General features: G+C 37.2%; 1 protein-coding gene across 1 annotated transcript; it reads left to right on the top strand.

The window, feature by feature from the left end:
• The first annotated feature begins 515 nt into the window (after positions 1-515).
• On the top strand, positions 516-8,616 carry LOC111234296 (solute carrier family 22 member 5-like). Its single transcript, XM_022762300.1, has 10 exons — positions 516-991; positions 1,629-1,732; positions 1,835-1,989; positions 2,352-2,523; positions 3,491-3,617; positions 3,948-4,048; positions 4,240-4,454; positions 6,823-7,005; positions 7,545-7,680; positions 8,209-8,616. The coding sequence occupies exons 1-10, from the start codon at positions 584-586 to the stop codon at positions 8,285-8,287; spliced, it is 1,680 nt and encodes a 559-aa protein (XP_022618021.1). The 5' UTR covers positions 516-583; the 3' UTR covers positions 8,288-8,616.
• The last annotated feature ends 12,587 nt before the right edge of the window (positions 8,617-21,203 follow it).

Genomic DNA, 21,203 nt, shown 5'->3' on the forward strand with positions numbered 1-21,203 from the left:
TTTAATTATTTTTATGCCAAAACTGCACTTATGATTAAAGCTGTTGTACAACAGGACTTTGGTCACCCATGATAGTTTATGGAGGACTACAAATGAACACCTAAGGAAATGAGTTCCAACTTTTTTATCTTTATAAACCAGCTGCAATAAACAAGTCAGATGTCACTATATGATATTGATAATGACAAGCTTCATTACTGTTTTACCTGCTTGAAAATGATTAACTCCCTTTTCAAGGATTCCTTGACTGATGTTGCCTTACATTTTATATAATCAATGCTTTTTCTTAATAGTTTAGTTAAATAGAAAATATCTAAATCATATATATTTCAAAGGATTTTATAGCACGTTAAACAAATTATGCATAACCATTAGTGATGTAAAGCCTTTTTGTTTTGTTGTTTTAGTTTTTTCACAGCACTGTATGTAACTAAGTAACCTCCCAGACCAGTGAGGCAGGCGTATAAAAGTAAAGCAGGAGAGCACACTCTCTTATGCCTTCCAGTATTGACAAAGTCTCTGCTTGAGTTTTATCTCCTCACTTTTTTTTTTTTTTTTAAATATCAAGGGTTTTGGTGACGTAATGGGCAATTTAAAAAATAGAGACTATGACAGCATCACGTCTTTCCTTGGATCTTGGGGACCTTTTCAGCTAAGGATTTTTTTAGCACTGGCAGTCAGCATCCTCCCGAATGGTTTTATTGGCATCTACATAGTATTTGTAGGTGATACGCCACCTCATGAGTGCTATATCCCTGAAAACTATAGCATCAGTGAGACATGGAGAAATGTGACAATTCCGTCGGAATCAGTTGATGGCATTACAAAGCGTAGCTCCTGCACTAGGCTTAACCTGGAAATTGTCAGGAACTACTCTGAAAATGAAATCATCCCATATGTGGATGTGAATGTGAGTGAAATTCCTTTGGAGAGTTGTCTGGATGGATGGACATACAGCAAAACAATCTACCAGTCAACCATTGTCACCGAGGTGAGTGTTAAGTCATCAGTTACCTTTCCTTCAAAGATGTTTTTATGGTTTTCACATAGAAATTGTATTTAGTAGCTTTTTTGTAACTATGCCTAGTTTTAAGGAGCTGAAATTTAATAAATAAACTAACACAAAAAATAAACCAACACATGCCTGGAGGCAACTTAGTTTTGTCTATGAGATAATCAGCATAATCTAATAGTATTTTAATCAGTTCTCTGTGTCACCCTTTTTTCAGACAGACAGACAGACAGACAGACATTGACTTCACTGTAGTATGTTTGCAAAGTCCATAACTAAATAAACTATAGTGCCTATGACAGCACTTTAGTTACAATAACACTAAGCAAGGTCAAAGGCTAAACATTCATTAAGTGAATCCTACACAATTATTGCTTGTTTATTCTCAGTATTCTCTCATTAAATAATTTAAAAAAAAAAAAATAGTTTTAACTAAAAGAAAAAAGTTGTTAAGTAAAATTAGTCATATAGCATTTCACAAAAAAAAACACAAAAACAAAAATAAAACAACATTTCTTAACATGAAACCTTATGGCTGTAATGACCAAATAACTTTGCTTGGTTAATATAATCAATCATTTCCTTCTCATTCTAACTGCACTGACTGATTTCACAGTGGGACTTGGTATGTGAGAATGGGTACAAGAGTCCGCTCACCACCTCTATCCATTACATTGGTGTGCTACTGGGAGCACTTTTCTCAGGCCAGATGTCTGACAGGTCTGTCCTGTACACAATTTGTTTTTTCAACAAATTATCCAATGTTGCTGTTAAAAAAAAAACATGTAATTTTCTCATCACTAAACTACCATTCCTATACAGGTATGGAAGGAAGCCAGCACTCTTTATCATGATGGTTCTTCAAACTGTGGCAATCACAGCACAGATATTCTCTCCAAGCTGGGAAATCTTCACCTTAATTTTCTTCTTTGTGGGTGCTGGGGGATTCTCCAACTATATCATTGCATTTGTGCTGGGTATGTTATCCATTAAGGATGCACTTAATGTAACGGGTAAATCAATAATCCTGCTCTGAGAGGCGCTGTTTGAAAACATTTTAACTTATAAGCACATGTCCATACTAAGGGCCAGCATCAGCGATTTTATTGAAGATAATCTGAATGATATCACACATTTCCCAAAATGCTGTTTGCTAATACAAATTAGTTGCATATGATCTTGATTTCTAAGAATCTTCCAAATTGAAAAGTTATATTCTCTTGCTCTTGGTTGCTGGTCCCAAATGAAATTTGCCTTGAATGGAAATGACGGGCAATAAACACATTTGAGTGTCAGGTTTATTTTTGCCAAATTCTCCTTTCATTTATTACACCCACAGGTACAGAAATTCTAAGCTCAAAAGCCCGAGTGGTCTTCTGCTCACTTGGGGTTTTTATGGCCTCAGCTGTGGGGTACATGGTAATGCCTGCAGTGGCCTACTTCCTCCGTGATTGGCGGATGCTGCTGATACCCATGGCAGCCTGTGGCTTGATCTACATCCCACTGTGGTGGTGAGAATATTCACATAATGTGTTTAATTGGTGGTGTCCCTCAGTAAGGTCGGCCAATATACAGTGATACTGATAAGATTCCTGCTTAGCTTTAACAAACCAATCCCATTAAAGCGCCAATCAAGGGGGTATCACATTAGAGAGCTCCTCGGCTGAATGATGTTTATTCAGTGTAAAGATTAAAGTTTGGTTAAGATGGGGTGAGAGCTGCAGACAATAAATACTGTGAGTAATCAACTAATAAAATCAACCAGTTGGTTTGCTTTTTGACTATTGTGATGATGTACAAAAAATAAGTATACAGGAAAGGAACTTGCAAGTAGGAACCTCACAGACTTCCAGTGCCCGATTGCACAAGAAAGTAACAAAACAAAAAACAAGGAGGTGGTGGAAGCTTGGTCGTGTCTATTTGCGCTCGGTCACTTAAGAAGAATAAGTTAACACAGTTAAGTCATAACTGAAAATCATACCATGGTAGTTTCTATTTTAGTTTCACTCTTTAGCAATGTGTCATCCGCTGTATGAAAGACAATGACGTCTCCCTTAGAAAATCTTGGAGAAGCGGCTCTGCACTGCTCCTTGTCAGAAGTGAAGCAGACATGCATTTGCCAAAACCAATCAGTTAACCATAATAATGGAACGCTTGTCTCTTGTAAAAACAAATCATACTGTTTTAAAATGCTTCCTGTATAGTATAAATCTCACCTTTGTGGGGCTTGTCTAAGTTTAAGTGTGGAATGAGCTCCTTGCTGCCCCTAGTGGGGAGGTGCAGGAAGGAAATCCCTACTAAGACTGCAGGTTTGACCATGTGCAGTTACAGTGGGTGTTTTCTGCTCTCCAGACTCAGAAAAGAGAGAGAGTCCCAAATGGGGGCCAGTACCTTGGTGATCTATGAAATTAGATGGTGTACACAGCAAATATGATGCTTTCGTCTGTATCATTGTATCTCTACGTTTCAACTCTCCAGGTTAATCCCAGAGTCTCCTCGCTGGCTGCTTGCTCGGGGACATGTCAAGGAGGCTGAGGCCATACTGAGAAATGCTGCCAAGGAAAATAACATAGAGCCTCCAGAGCCTATTTTTACACAAGCTGAGGTGAGTTTATGATTTAAGTTTAAACATGTGATACACATTAATTATATGTGCCTCAGAGATCTTAAAATGCAATGTAATGTATTGTTTTTATTGTTTAAAGCGTTGTTCCCTTGATCTCTTGCTCAGTGTTGCATTTCAGCTCAGCATGTTTTGTTAAGTGACTCATTACACCACATACTGTCTTAAGAGTCTGTATAGGTATACGAATAATCCAATTCTACAATATCATGCTATGTCTCTGCATGGCAGGGCTCATGTTTCCTTTACACATATTGCGGATTGAATTGTTCATGTTTAATTGTTGGAACCTTTCCTTCTTGTTTTTCCCAGGTTGAAGATGCATTGGCTGTTAAAGATAAGAAATACAACATTTTGGTCATCCTGAGCAGCTGCAATATCTTCTGTATTACGTTACTGTGTTCAATTCTGTGGTATGTCTACGATTTCCTCCTACATTACATAAACCATAAGACAGTAAAACCTTCATTCACAGGCCATGCTCAAATGAAAATCAAAAAGTGTAGGATATACAAGATAATTCTTACATTGGCTTTTTGGTTCGCATTTTGTGTTTCCTGATCTCAATTTCAATTACAATTTACTGTTCTGAATGTCTCTGCAGGATCGTCATCACCATCAGTTACTATGCTTTGATCCTCAACACTTCAAACCTGCATGGAGATCCTTACTTCAACTGCTTCCTTTCTGCTGTGACTGAGGTGCCGGCTTACATAATTGCCTTGTTACTGCTCCAGCACTGCTCCAGGCACTTCTGCCAGTCCTCTTCACTCTTCTTCGGAGGCGTTATGATCCTCTGTGTTCACCTCATTCCAATAGGTAATGCTCAAATTTTTAGCTCCTCAAGCAGGTTGGCGAGTAATTGAACTTTACAACACAACACAGGTGGGCAAATAAGTTAACATCATCATCGATATACTAATAAAATACAGTCAGATTTTGTCACCAAAAATGTAAGAACCACATAAAGTCCCTGCACACGCAGTTATTCTGGTTGGTTAGATTGAAATTGGGTGGAGGTATGCAAGACTTACACTAATAAAACGAGAAAGGTCTGATTCGTTGCTAACAGATGCAACAAACTAACAGGAGAGTGAGGAAGATGTCAGCTAATGTCAGCATATGAACTTGTTCACAATTACAGCTCATAATGGCTGATGGCAATGTCATTAGTTTTGCAGGTGCTTGGTGCGGTGGTTTTCTTGGTACTCAGCAAACTTGAGGTTTTAAAGCCGTACCTCTTACAACTGAAACTAAATCAGGTCCCCGATCTGTTTGAGTTACCACAGAAACCTAACCTCTAAATTGGTGAATTAAAATCAAGTGTAGATGAGGATTCATGTGGCACATGGAGAGTTTGAGAATTTTACTAGAAGTTTATCTGCAACAAAACATGTATACAAACAAAGTCAAGCAGACATTCTACATTAAAAAAACAGAAGAAAACCTATCCATATATACTGACATTTGGAGGGTGCATCTGTTGGGTTGCTTGGGCTGCCTGGTTTCCATGCAAAGAAGGATTATATTTTTAATTTATGTGTTATGCTCAGTCTCCTCCTCTCCCTTCCTGGGACACGATGACCCAGCCATGTTGTTGTCACTAAACTGAGAGGTTTGACATAAGATAAGGTAAGATAAGATAAGATATTCCTTTATTAATCCCACAGTGGGGAAATTTGCAGCGTCACAGCATCAAAGTGGACAGTACAAACAAAGAAAAAGAGATTGCCAAATGACCGGAACCAAATACTTGAGATTAGATAAATAATAAAATAAAAATATATAATATCATATGTGCAATTAAATACTAACCATACAAGATACAAAATAGAAAAAAGTAGCAGCAGATCACTTGTAGTTGTAGTGCTCATGGTAGTCTTTGGTGTGTGAGGTCAATGAGTGCAGTGTTTGTTGTAAAGTCTGATAGCATCAGGAAGGAAAGACCTGCGGTATCTCTCCTTCACACACTGTGGGTGCAGCAGCCTGTCACTGAAGGAGTGGCTCAGTGCTGTCAGTGTCCTGCACGGGGTGAGAGATGTTGTCCAACAGCGATGATAGCTTAGCCATCATCCTCCTGTCGCCCACTACCTCCACTGGGTCCAGGGGGCATCCCAGAACAGAGCTGGCCCTCTTGATCAGTCTGTTCAGCCCAGTAGTATTATGTATGTCATAGTATTATGTTTTTTCAAAACCTCGCTCATTCTGTTGCACTTAAAGTATCTCAGCAGAGCCACTTGCTTGCCACATAGCTTAGTTTTAACAAATTCAAACTAACTGAAATAAACTACATTGTTTAGCCATCACCAGAAGGCCTGACCGCTGTTGGAAGAGATGGAACCCCTATATGTCGCATGTGCTTAGTCCATCAACTGTTACATAGCTGTCATTTTGGAACTATGTATTATGAGTATGTATTATAGGTGATAACATAGTCTTATCTTCCACCTGCCGGCTAAGGACATCAGAGTGTTTGAGCGCGACAGGATGCACATTGCCTGCAAATGTCTAGCCATGATCAAAGAGCTCAGTTTTAGTATCCACTTGTATTGTATTTTTTGTTCTCCACCTAGTTTCCTGTTTTCCCAAAGTTTTTCCTGTTTTTACACACTCACAGACCCTCTCCTCAGTTGGGCTAGTGGGGGGCATCTAAAAACGTACACGATATGACACATTGAGTATGAGGTTATATAGTTACACTGTTCCCATCGATACAGAAGTACATATGTAATTTCTCAGAAGAAACCATTTACACATTCCACATTGGTCATAAACCAAAGCTTTGGACAAATGAATATTTTCATCCGATGATGGCACTAGAGGAAAAATTTAGGGGATCACCAAAGTTATCACATTTCATACTGTGACAGAGATAAATGAGCTTCCATTAGATGCTGAGATATTCAACTCAAACCACAAATGTGAACCTCATGGTGGTGCTACATGAAAAGGGGATCACCGGAATCCTTAGGATTCATCCTGGAAGCCATGAATATCTGTACAATATTTCATGACAATGATATATTATATAATTTAGCTGTCACCGAAATGGTAGACTGATCGACTGACCTATCAGGGTTGCCACTAGCATAGCTAAAAAACATATTAAGCGAACTGGAGGAAAAACTCCTTTATTGGACTTTAGTATTTGCTGTAATTAAAGTTATTATCATCTTAATTTCCTTAGATTTACCAGGTGTGGCTGTGTTTCTTGAGATGCTGGGGAAGTTTGGCATCACATCTGCATTTTGTGTGGTGTATGCCGTCACATCCGAGCTCTTCCCAACGGTTATTAGAAATTCAGCAATGGGGTGTTGCTCCATGGCTGCTCGGATTGGAACCATCATCTCCCCCTTTATCCTTTACCTAGGTAAGTACATTTAGTTTTCTATTTTTAGCATTTAGTCAACACTACTAGCAATAGCAGTGTTTTATTATTTCTGGATTATGGAGCTGCAGTGATTGGTTAGTTAATTGATTAGTCAATCAACAGAAAATTAATCAACAATCATCATAGATCAGTCAATTAATCATTGCAGTCATTTTTCAAGTAAAAATGCCAAATGTTCTCTGGTTTCAGCTTCTCACATGTGACAGTTTGCTGTTTGTCTTTGTCATATATGACAGTAAATTGAATATCTCAGGATTTTAAACTCATGGTCACATTTCTTAGACTAAATGATTATTAATCAAGAAACTAATTTGCAGCTTAAGTCAGTAAGAAATTCCTAGGTAAAATCTCTTGCATTAATCTCTATTTAGTTTCCCACAAACTAGCTAGGTTTCTTATTTCTGTCAACAATCACTGTACAGGAAGTAGGAAATAAAGGTTTTTTTTTTTATCAAAGGTGCACCTCCAGGTGTTAAATTCCTCTGCCTTTCTCATGGTGTTCTTTTCTTTCTTTGCAGGACAATACATCAAGGATCTGCCATACATACTGATGGGTGGTTTAGCCATTGGCGGTGCCCTCTCATGTCTCCTGCTGCCAGAAACTTTTGGGAACCCCTTGCCAGAGACCATGTCACAAATGCAGCAGATTTGCAGGTGAGTTTACACACTGAACATACTGTACATTTATTGGCCACGGCCTTTCACTAATTACACAGATGGAGCAACTGTAGAGGTCACAGCTTTACCTTTGACTCAGCTTTCAACCAATGATAGTTCAAATTTTAACAAATTGCTTCAGTGACACATCCAGAGTCTTCTTACACTACTATATGATATTTTTGACATTATATTCCCGATTATTATTGGTTATATATTATGGTATGATGATTTGCATGGCTTGGTGTAACTTTACAACAGAGGGCAGAGACAAAATTGATATAGTTACTATTTCACTTTCTTATTCCTGTATTTTTATGTTATAGTGTCTCATGTTACAGTTACTGGTACTTTGTAAACTCTCTCATAAAAAAACAGTTAATCACTGATTATTGTGTTGCTCTCATATATGCGACATGCCAAGTAGTTTCACATTGTCCCAAAGAAAGCTATGGTTGACCTGTAAGCTTGGATCTCACTCTTTACTTTCACACTGTTCTAAATATTATCTCAATGTTCAAACAGGAAAAGAGGAAAAAAAGCTAAGGAAGCTGAAAATGAGGAGAGCACGGCTGAATATCAGAGTAAAGAATCCAAGTTGTAATTAGTTTTTAGTTGTTTGATGATCACAGACTGTAACAAGACTTCAAGTGACTTTTTTTTCTCTGAAGCTGTTCGGTTCTATGTATTTTTTTTGGAAAAATGATATATCGTTACTGTATTTGTAACTTACTTAACTTATTGTAAAGCATGTTGTAAATCATGTATGTATCAATAAATCAATCTCTAACTGCATACCTTGTGCCATGATACAGAAAATAGGAGACTCAGCATGTTTTTAATTGTCTTGTGTGTCTTTGTATTTTTCAACTGAGGGACTTAAGTTTTATCTGTTAAAGCATGTGAATTTTTCCAATATTATATAAATGATAAATAAATGATAATAAATCACTACGTTTCAAATAAGGGTTTTTTGTAAACATGAATAATGAATGAATAATAACATCTGAATAAGATCAAATGGGACAGAATAGAATTTAGATTTATTTAGAATTTAGATATTTAACGACAGGAAAACAAGACAACCACATATACTCATAACTCTGATGCAATTGTATTAATTATATGAATCAGTATTTCAGCATGTTGCCATGTACAACATACCTGTCAATACTAGATAACCATTTTACATCCATCTACAAAAGATATTCCTATGAAAATGCAGAAGAAACATTTTTCATGTCCAAACAAAGGAGTTGTATATTGTTGTATTTAGTACACATTTATTCCCAGTTTTAAGCGATAGTATTATTTTTTATATGTATCATCAAGCTGCATTTTTCTATATTATAACAGAAGACTATAAAATGAAATGCTTAATAATGGAAACCTGCACGAATTAGCCTGTGCTGATTTCTCATTGCTATAAACATGCGGATTTATAACAGGTTGAAACTGCTTTTTAACATCTGTGTAGAGTCGCTTAATGCATCCAAGTCTAATATCATGCACAGTGAAGATGAAACTGTTGATTCAAATCTGTAGCTTGTATACTTTGTTCAGCACTGAGACAGTGAACAACAATATGTAACCAAAACTTTGATCAAAAAGGTAAAACCTCTCTTCATAATATGAAAAGTACATATAATTCTTGGCAAAATGACAATGACTGAAAAAATAGGGAAAAAAACAAACGCTGGTTCCAACCAGTTCAACTTGCAGAGACAAGTCCTCAGGAGTTTCAGCAGTCTGTCCCTCTGCAGCAACAGCTGGATTCTCTCAGACATGCATGTGTGGGCATGTAGCAGTAAACTGGTTTTTACATCAAAATGGGGTCAAAATGTTCTTTGCCTCGTATCTACACATAAAGGCAATTCTTTGAATGTTAAGGGGAAGCACAACAGTATAGCCTGGAGTTGATGCGTCATCTGTTTCCCTGGAAAGTCCACTCAGTCATTTCACTTTCTCTTTAAATCTGCAAGGCAACCTACCTCTTCAAATGTAAATATGCGGAGAAATTTTTGCGTTAGTTTTTTTTTAGTTAAAACGTTGCATCTCACCAAAAAAACATGCAGTCGCTGTTTTCATTTTGTAATGAAGGGGCCGTTGGTAAACTGATCTGGGCTTTGCTGGCGCACCCCGCAGCAGCTGTGGCTGGGAGTTACTGCGACAGTGTTTACGTTGCTGATTTCGCCTGAAGGCCTCTTGACTGAAGCAAAAGTGAAAGCACAGGCTACTGCACTGGGACCGAGACCCAACCGTTTGCTTCTTTGTTCAGTTTGTCCAACGTCTGCCGTGTTTGTGGATGGATTAACTTCTATAATGTAACCTCCATATGGAATAAGTGATGGAAGCCATCGAAGGTGAGTTTTCTCTTTATTTTAAACCGTAAAATGTAGATATACCGACCAAGATGGAGATAGTTATGATGTTTCACAATTTAAACTCCACCTATTTTTATAACGTAGAAATACCCTTGTGAAATGTGGTTTTTGAAAGGCAATGCAGCACTATTGATCTATAATCATGTTTTAAAGTCGTTTTCGTATCCAACCTACAGTTGGCTAATCATCTCTTTTCTTCTCTTTTCTCTTTTTTCCTATTCCTGTTACAGACACTTAATGTCTGTTTACATCTGTTTACATCTTGCTCTTTACAATAGTGCATACTATAAATAATACGCAGCACATAATAAGTACAAAACCTAAACAAAGTTATATAATAATTATATATATATATATATATAGACACACACACAGATATCCTATATATGTACTTGAAGACAGGAAAAGGAAAACTAACTGAAACTAAATGCTCAGTTTGAACAAGCTAAAACAACCCAAATAACAACATGAGTCTACTTAATTGTCATTAGTTTAAATGCCTAGTCAATGGGAGTGAGCCCGGTCTGAGACCGTTTACAGGTTTTTAAGTCGCTATTCCCAGACCAGTCCCCACTTCACAACTGTAACGGTAACAGTAGCTAAAACGTAAATAAACACTGTATCATAAATATCCGCCAGATGTCGCCAAACGCGCCCACGGCTTAGATAACGTGATCTTTTTAGTAGTGTATTGTATACCAAGTGATTATTCACATTTATTTCAAAACATATCTACTGTACAATTGTATATCTTTAATAGATTAGTATGTTCCTATCACAGGAGTAAGATATAGGCCTACCGTGCTTTTTAGGAAAGCAATTAAGGATCTTGCATTTAACTTGACTTTTTCCATTTTATGCCACTTCATGCTTCTTCTCCTACATTTTAGAGGGAAATGTGCCTATTTTTACTGTACTACATTTATTTGATGTCTATAGTTACTCATGAGATTTTACACTAAAAACATAATGAAGTTGATGATGAAACTTGTAAAATGCAGCGCAATGTTAAAGATTCAACTAGTGGTTTTGTTTCACCTACTTAAAGGTTCTGAGTACTTCTTCCACCCCTTATTCAAAACAGGAAATTATCTCATAAAAAAAAGCAGATGTTGATAGTTTAAACTACCCAACTGATTAGTAAACCATGGTGGGTGATCATTTAGCCTGCTGAAGTAAAAAGTAACAATACTACAGTATAAAAAAATACCCCATTACAATTTAATGTAATGTAAGTATTATCAGCAAAACGTTCTTAAAGTGTACAAAATAAAAGCACCCATAATACATAAAATGGTCCCTGTGAGTGTTACACTATGACATATTATATTACTGGATCTTACTGATGCATTAATATATTAGTATCATTTTACTGTTGTAGTTTGTCCATGTCTATTTTATATGCTATTGTTTGGAGTTTGGCGTTTTGAAGTATTTTGTATTCAGTCATCACACATAATACAGTAAATATAAGCAATATAAATGGTAAAAAAAACAATCAAGTCAAAGTCACCGGTCTATGTTTTAAGTAGTAACTGAACAGGCTTAGGCGGAAGCAAAATCCTTATGTATGCCTGCTTACATTTACATATTTACTAAACTACTCTTGTGTATGTAAAACTCTCATCAATGAAGTTATTAACCGTTTTCATTATTATTATTATTATCATCAATGAGCTAGTGGACACATGAATTTCCCCTAGGGGATAAATAAAGTATGCATCTATCTATCTATCTATCTATCTATCTATCTATCTATCTATCTATCTATCTATCTATCTAAAAATGCTAGCATAAATGCAGTGCAATAAAGTTACAGTATGCAGTAGCATGAAATGGAAATACTAAGCGAAGTGCGAGTACTGGCTACATCATTGAAATACTGTTTAAATATTAGCACTTCAATAATTAAACAATCTGGAATCGACCAAGCTTAAAAACAAGTCCTTTAGTTTTGTCACTCAAGCACACTGACGCTATACTTTACTTCTTTTATTGAAGTTAAGGTCTTAAATACTTTTTCTATAGCTCATTCCTTACGAAGACTGAACTGAAGTCTGTGTGAACAAAAGAGAAAAAAAAATTAGATTTCATGAGGGAACACCAGATGTCACCATTGGTCCAGATTTAGATAAACACTGTATCAAGAATAACCACTAGATGGCATTAAAGACCTCGATATAAACAGCATGACCCATTACACTCTTATCTGGCACTTGTGTTCTGTTGATGCATGTGAAAAAGGAAGTATTGAGGTTTCAGTGTAAATGATTCACTGGATACCTGCCTTTTTTGTTATATGCTTACCATGAAACTCAGCTTTTCACACATCTACAGTTGGAATTTGCCTATGTGTGAGTGTATATAGAGAAGAGTAGACCAGTGACCCTGCAGCGCTGTTGAATGAGAGTCCTACAGTACAAACCGGAAATTAATCTTCTAATCTGGGGCGGTGAAATTTGATCTACTTTGAACTCAACCAGCCGGGGGGGGGGGCTTTACATAACAGCACCTTTGAGCAGCACAAACAAGTGTCACATTAGTGCAAAAGATATCACAAACTTAAAACACACTTCCCCATACCATCACATGGCAAAAATCTTGCACACAAAATAACCTCCAAGAGACATTCAAAGATGACTAGAAGATACTTGATGAATTTCACCTTCAACAGTAGGCCTATATGTGTGTCTGTCTGTCTGTTTGTCTGTCACGGCATATAAATGTTTTGGTATGCCTTTGTCTGGTTTCCATGCAATCTGTTTTAGTAACACTGATGAGTGTCTCTCTTGTTATCAGTTATGATCAGTTACTGGAGGAGATGTAACGACTGCAAAGGAAAAAGATAGATAGCAGGCTGCCACAGATTCACACAGATGGTCAGGGATAAGCAGAGGAGACGCACACAATGTGAAAGCCATCACAGCTCATTGTTGAATTTCTAGTTGTCAGAAACTAGTTAGGAGTGATCTAGTAAATCAGTAGACTTAAAAAAACAAAAAACACCCTGTAGTAAGTAAATAGCCTTGTTTAAGACAATGTCACATATATTTTGTAGTATGTTGTCCCAGTGACAACATAAGCAATTAGGTCTAATTTTTGCTCCATTTAAGTGCACGTGGATTATTAGGTTATATGACTTGTTTACAGTGCTATTCCTGTGATTGCCAACTTATCTAGCACTCAGCACAGTTGTCATGACACTGTGAACCCCACCCATCCTGCACTCTGAGAAGTCTAAGACAAAAAGTCATTTGCAATTCTGATCTGACAGACAAGAGGAAACCGTCATCTTTCAGCTCTTCTCCACGCCAGTGGTTTGATTCACAAAAAAAGCAATTCATCCAGTGGAATCTAGCTGATTCAGTGCCCTGAAGGAAAAGTAATAAGTCCTAATAAAAATACAATGTCTTATGATTTTTTGTAAATTTCATGGTTAATCTGGCTGCTACTGTAAGGGGTAATGTCAAAATATTTGTGGTGCAGCTCAGCCAGGACTGGGAGGGGATGAGGAGACTATAAAACCTAGAATTGGATTTCCCAACTCGAGGCAGGTTTCTCAGAAATGCCTTAGCATCCCCTGTGAGTAGCACCACCTCCTGGTCAGATAGTGGAACTGCATGGCAAGTCTTTCCTTCAAGTCACGTGATTTATAAGAAATCGAGCCTGTCCTTTATAGCAGGTCATACACTGTAAGCCAGAACCTAATGGAGAAACTGTAAGGCCCTTGACTCAGCAGTTTTCTTTAATTGCATCATGTATTTTTGGAGTTTTATTTCTCTTATCTGAATGTTATAGAGTAAAGAATGGGCTCTAAGCTGCACATGCACATGAGTTGACCTCTTAGTTATGTAATTTAGTCCTCCATGCATCCCTGTAAATCACACGTGGGAGTTTTGGGTTCAGGATCTTGTGGCATCAACATGAGGCAATGGTGTCTAGATGATTGATCATGAATTTGAGGTGCCGTTTATCTCATGAAAATTTAGAGCTGCTCACCCAGAGTTTATCATGTAACAATTTTTGCAGCGAGGCCTGAAATAGTTTTCTCAGAAAGCACAAAGAGCCCAACATGCATTTTTTCAAAATTCTTCTTCTTTTTGGTGTGGAAGGGTGTTGCAAGCAAAAAGGAGAAATTTTTTCCAACTTATAGTAAATATCATAAAAACTGGAGGGTGTTTTATTACCATGACTGACAAGCCACATTACAGCTTGTGGTAGACAGTCGTGTGTAATCTCAGCAATTCTGTCTGTGCTAGTTAAGTGAGGTGAGGTAAGGTGAGAACTTCAGCCGGCCACTTGTTGAACCACATGAATGCACGCTTTCCTAACTTAAATTAATAAAAATCTTTGGTATGTTTTTGAACAGGTTTCGCAGCCCGCATATTCAGCATCATCGCTCTTTGTTTCCTTCCTGTTTTTTGCTTTAGCTGTTGTTGCTATGACTTTCCACTTGGCCTCACCTGTGGCCACACCCACAGCAGATGGCATAGTAAGCACAAAGACATTCCCACTGAAAGGTCATTTCAGGCAAATGGGTAACTGACTTGACTCAGTCCTGATATTAGAAATGATTTTAATGCCGTGAACTTAGATGTAGATGTTGCATGTTGGCTTAAACATATTACATACTTTAAACACCAACAGGAGGGAAGTTGGGGCATTCACAGGGAGGTTTCAGTGAGATAATTATTAAGCGTTTCCTGTGTCATAGAACAAGGAGCGTGTCAACTCTGTTCAATAACAGACACACCTCATAGTTTGGAACAGCCATAGCTCATTCCTTTTGGGATGTTTACAGTGCTCCGTCAGCTGTGCAAGTATCTGCTTATTCAGATAACCTTTACTGTGACACACATCCCAAATACACTCTGACATGTATATTGGCTGTTGTTATGTGGAAAACCTTTTAAACACTGCCAACTGAAGTGTAATGTAGTATTCTAGGAGTAATGAAGAAGTTGTTTTCAACCCAGCAGGTAAATTACTCCATGCCAAGACCCGCCATATTCCTGCCAAGTGCCCAGAAATCATATCGATTATCTTCATTTTCTTACTTGTTTGTTCTTGCTGCTCTTTACAGCTTCTGGCCTATGAAACTGTCCAGGGCATAGATATTAACATTGGAACTGCTGGCATGTGCAGGGTTGCTGTGGGCAAGTGTTATTATTTAAAATAGCCAGTACAGTACTACAGTAGAGGGCATAGGGGATAACATGCTGTCACCATAACAAGGATATTCTTATATTAAGTTAGAGAACACAATAAAATATGTGCTTCCTAATGTTTCCTATTGACAGCGTTGGTTTCTTTTAACTCTGACCATGATTGTTTCTTAATCATTATTTTACGATAAAGGTTGCCTAACCTCAACAAAGTGTTCATTTTAAACCAAACCAAGATGTTTTTTCTCACCTCAGCTAATGTTTTCCAGACCCTAAACAAGTTGTGTTTGTAGCTGTAGCATTGTCACATCATGAAACAGATTTATTCCCAAAGCAGGGACACCTGTTTTTCTTGTCAATGTAATCATAATAATGATCATAATTTATGACAAAAAAATATCACCAGACCTCCATTGTTTAAGCCAGAGGGGTGACTACACAAGATAAAGATTTCAGGGAACACATCACTAAAGGATCATGAAATGCATTCAGATATTCACACAAAGCAGATGAACACCATAATGGCAGTTGAGTATTTTTAGCTAAAGGCAAATGAACACAACAGTCCTATAAAGTTATTCATAAAAAGTGAGATGACTTGGTTGAGTCACAAGATTAACATTAACATTAAGTGTATTTAAAGTATTATGAGGTAAATAGGTCAGGTAGGAGTCTGTTAGTTGTTATTCACCTCGTTATTACCATAATGTAAATTTGCATGTGGTTTGCTGCTGATTACAATCCAACTGCTGCCTGGCTGACCTTGTCTTGCTACTTGGCATGTTGGTGTGGTAGTATGGGCGATGTGCCATCCCGCCACAGTATGACATCCACCCCCTCAGTGTGTGTGTGTGTGTGTGTGTGTGTTTGTGTGTGTGTGTGTGAGAGAGAGAGAAACAGACAAGAGAGCAAGAGACTGTTCTGGTCTTTCCAGTAAATCAGCCGACTTGAGCAAACTGTCTTCTTTCTTTTTTATTTTTCTCTCTTAGAAGTTCCCACAGACTTACCCATACTAGACCCCCCACCCCACCCCACCCCACCTCACCCCACACACATACACATATACACACATACACACACACACAGTTACATGCGCAAGCCAAGCAGAAGCTGTATGACAAATAGCCTCTACAGCCATGTCCCACAAGCAGACAGAAACATGGTTTAGGGCTTTCCAGAAAGTCAGCTGACTTATTCTCTCTCTCTCTCTCTCTCTCTCTCTCTCTCTATTTGTTTGTCTATCTCTCTCGCCCAGACCTACAGTACTCTTCCCCTTCTACTCACCCACACAGACGGATGTGCTTTCTTATCTTTGGGTTTTTGGCAAACATGCTATTCCTATTTACAAAAGTATCACCATCAAACACATTGAAACACGTGACACTGAACATGCAAGCTTTGGTCTCTGTCCAGCCGCCTGGGTATTTTTTGCATACTTAACTAAAAATAACAATACCACATTGTAAAAATACTCAATTACTATTTAAAGTTCTGCACTGGAAATGTGAGGAAAAAGTACATCAATTGTTATAGGTATTTAAAGTACCAAAAGTAAAAGTACTCAACTATAAACAATTGGTCCCTGTAAGTGATATAATATTAAATAGCGTATTATTGGATTACTGATTAAATAATGTGTGAATAGGATTTTACTGTTTATTTGTGGAGGTCAAGCTAATTTTAAAGATTTTATAGACTACTGGTGAAGTATATCCTGGAACAATGTGTCATGTTTTATGAGAGCAGGTGTTTTGTCTATAAAATCTTAACCTGAAAAGTAACAAGCAACTATAGTACACTACAGGTAGAACTTACAACATTTCACAATGTATTGTGAATGTATCGTGAATGTAGTATGTATGTAATTGATACAGTCTTGACAAGCCATTTCACTCATAGGGGTGTGTTTTTGCTTATATGGTTGGTTTTGATCCATTTACATTTACTCACTGTTGTCATCCACCACGATACTTTGTGCTTGGTGTAGCTTCCCCATTCATTATATGAGGTACAGTCCAACAGTCAGATGGTATGCAGTGTTGATGACTTCACAAAATGGACGCACAGAGATTAAACTTTGGCTCTTGTTCAACAATTTTGATGAAAATGATTTATAGATGACATTTTGAAGCAATTTGCAAAAGCCTCAGACAGAACATATAATGGAAGTAAAAGTCTTTTAAAACTTTTAAGACTTGAATCTCATTGTCGTGGTGTTTGCCAACATCAAATGGCGTCTTAACAAGCAGCAGCACGAATACAGGCCATGAAGGGGGGGTTTGTTATCTTATCTGGGATGGCATCCAGTTGAATTCTCACTCAGCCTTGAGAAACCGGGAATCATCTGAATGCACAAAGCCCCATAATTCCTTGTAGGTACACCACTTTAAGATCTCATTGTCACAGTGACAACAGTTTCTAATTTTGTAACAGGATGGCAAACAAAACAGGAGGAAAACATATATATATTATATAATAATTCCATTGACATTATTTATGATGCTTTAGGATGGAAATAATAACTTTCTATATTTGGCTGCAACAGGACAACTTTATGGAAAGATGGGAAAGATGGATAGTGAACATCACACCTGTTCATCCACCATTTTATTTTTTTCTCGTTCTCCTTTTTATAAAGGGTTTTGAGTACCATGCAGGTACACCCAAACTTTTTGGTTCTAGTTATTTGGATTGGTTTGGCTTTTCTATTTCTATGCGCAAAAAGAGGGTTAATAATCACTGTTATAGTAATAACATGATTTGTATAATACCTTTTTTACTTAACATAGTTACAAAGTGCTTTAACGAAGCACACAACAGACATTAATAGAATAGTAAAACCAGATAAATTTGATAATAAGTAAAATTAATAAATAAATATCAGTCAGTCAGTTAAAAGAAGTAGCGACACAGGTTGTGAACACGTAAGAACTGTAAGAAGAGCCGAGTGTCAGTGTATAGATTTGCAGCTAGTCCATTTAACATGTTGTAAGTGATGAATAGAATTTTGAACTCTATCCTTGAGGAAGCTGATGAAAGGGATGCTAAAATTAGGGTGATATGTCCTCTTCATGTGATTGTGTTGGACTAGTTCTACAGGTGAACAGCAGACAGATGTGGTTTGCCTTCAGAGATGCTTCTCAACAGATAAAAACAAAACTCAAAAAAATTTTGCACTTGGTTGTTGAAGTTCAGATTTGATTTCAAAAATGACTCCTAAATTTCTGGTAGATGGTTTGGTCTTGATTCCAGTGTCGTCAGGTGTACACAAGCATTAGTAACCTTTAAGTAAGCCTAAACTTGACCCATGTATCCGAAGCAATTTGAATAACTAAACCATGTCAGCATTTACCGTTAATAACCCTTTAGTCATTTTACATTGCAGAGGTGGATTCAGTCTTGAGGTTGTCCCCAATTTCCAACAGTCACCTGTGCATCAGTCTTTTTTTTTTTGTTGTTGTTGTTGTTTTGACCTGGCAGTTGAACTGAACACTTCAGCAATGAGAGAGGTCATGATGATTGTCCAAATGAAGCATGGGAAAGTTTTTTTGTGAAAGAATAGTTTTAATATTTATATTTATTGGTCCCCTTTGGATTGGTTCTTTCAGTATCAAGAATGGTTTACCATTTTAACACCTTTGAACTGCGAGAAGTCTTAATAATAATAACACAGTAAGTCATAGATGACACAAACCTGCTTTTTCTATCCTCACAATCAACCCGATTGACCAAATTAGGCAACTGCAATGTTCAGCTTTTTAATGAATCCTGCATAGATGATACTGCTCATATTTTGGTAACCTCCAAGTTACCACCATCCCTCTTTTGCTTGCAACCCATAAACACAGCTCTGGTCTTTCCAGTAAATCAGCAGACTAATTATCACTATTAGTTTCATTTTTTTTCTCTCTCTCTCTATCTCTCTCTCTCTCTCTCTCTCTCACTCACTCTCTCAGTCACACACACTCAAACTCTCTTTCTCTCTCTCCCTCCCTATCTCAGTCAGACACACAAACACTCACACAAGCACAAGCATTACCATTAACATCCCTAAATCAAATCTCTCTCAGTGAAAGTGTTTTTTCTTCTTCTCAGCTTCAAGCCCTCACATGCAACCAAGTACCAGAGTGCGATTATTCATGTGGGATTATGTGTTATTTATTGTTCTCCATCAGCTGGTATCAGTGCACGTAGTCATAGTTACACCTTGACTTTTATTGACCTAGTAAATAGCTTAATGATTACAAGTCACTTACAGTCATAAATTAATCACTCTATTTAGACTACTACACAATTAAAACTTGAATTTGCTGTAATCTAAAAAGTTTTCTTTCAATATGTTTGAATACAAATGGCAAAAATCACCCTTTTTTTTAGTGCTGGTGAGTGAGATTAAACCTCCAACTGGGTGACTACTGCATTCTGCTTCCTGCCATTGTTTTCAGCTATCTCAGAATGAAACTGAGTTGACAACTTCTGCCAGATCACAAACAGACACAGTGTTGAGATACAGAAGTTCCATCAAAAAAAAAAGACTATGGTTCCTCAGAACTGCCCTTTGGCTCAGTTAACTGCTCTGAATGAGTTTGTCATCTACAGTAAATACTGTTAATTCTGTCTCACATCATAAAATCATTTAGTCCTACAGTTGTTCCACATCGTGTCTTTGTACAAAATCTTACGGAGCAAATGTTCTCCAGATGACATGAATTCTTGGGAGGAACTCCAACAACTGCTGTGATTGATCAGTGTTGGGCTGTGCGCTTAGGAGTGTACTGTAATGAGGCATCGTTGCACTTCATTATGAGTCATTATGAAACTAATGTCTAACTGCTGAATATGATTTTTTATTTTGGTGTTTTATAAATACCAAGTTTGATAATTAGTTGAGTCATTAAATCTCAAACAGTCATAACAGGCAGGTTGAGTTGGCACTCTCTTTCTTCTCTCAACATCATACACAGCATTGGCACTCAGGGAAGCATTCAAATATGACCTTCCACTTATTCCTCCAACTAACACCCATAAACCCTTTATTTTCAATGCTGATACAAAATCAAATGAATGTAACGATGTAGCTCAGTCTACAGGAGCTGGTTAGAATATGAACCTAAATGATACTGTAGGCTGATCAAGGATCAGATGCTTTCTTGAAACAATAACCCTGCACATTTTAATCACTCCGCACACTAAGGTCAGTTATTTCTTTTACGGTGCAATGACGCTTTGCTACTATTCATGCATGTCCTTTGTGTGTTGGTATGTACTCTGTTTGTACAGCAGAGGAGATTAAGAGTTAACACTTCCAGTCAGTCACACAAGAGGACATATCCAAACCTGAAAATCCACGTCCCATGGTTCATTGTCTGGCTTAATGTTTGGGGCATCTTTCCATCTTGAAGTTTCATATCAAATATTAATTAAAGCAGGAATGCTGTGCACATCCTTGTAGCACAGACAGAGTTGTTGAAGCCTACGCCCATGTTTGTTTAGGTGTCTTTTTTTTTTTATTATTTTTTTTTTTTATTGGTGCCTGTTATGAAATGAGAGCAAAACAGCAGTGGTAGGAGAATTGTTCATATCAGTCTCAAGTTTCAAAACCACATTTTAAAAATTCTCAATTACAAGTAGAACTCATGCATTCAGAATCTTATTTAAGCAAAAGTATTTTAAGACAAGTGATTATTATGGCCACAGTGAGTGATATATTATCTGTCTATATATCTATGTATTATAAATCTGCCAAACAAATGTAGTCATTATAGTGGAGTAACAAGATTTACCTATACATCTCTGTTCTTTCAAATTACATCAGCAACTTCAAGACAAATCCTTGTGATTGAAAGTGAGTCATAATTACATTCCTTGAGCTATTTGCAATCTAAAATCACAACAGTAACAGTATAATGAAAATAAATTAGTATGTGGGACCAGCACATTCAGGTTTAACTGATGATGTTGAGATGAAAGA

The sequence above is a fragment of the Seriola dumerili genome, unplaced genomic scaffold (genome assembly GCF_002260705.1).
Source record: "Seriola dumerili isolate Sdu_G_001 unplaced genomic scaffold, Sdu_1.0 BDQW01000449.1, whole genome shotgun sequence".
Classification (NCBI taxonomy): Eukaryota; Metazoa; Chordata; class Actinopteri; order Carangiformes; family Carangidae; genus Seriola; species Seriola dumerili.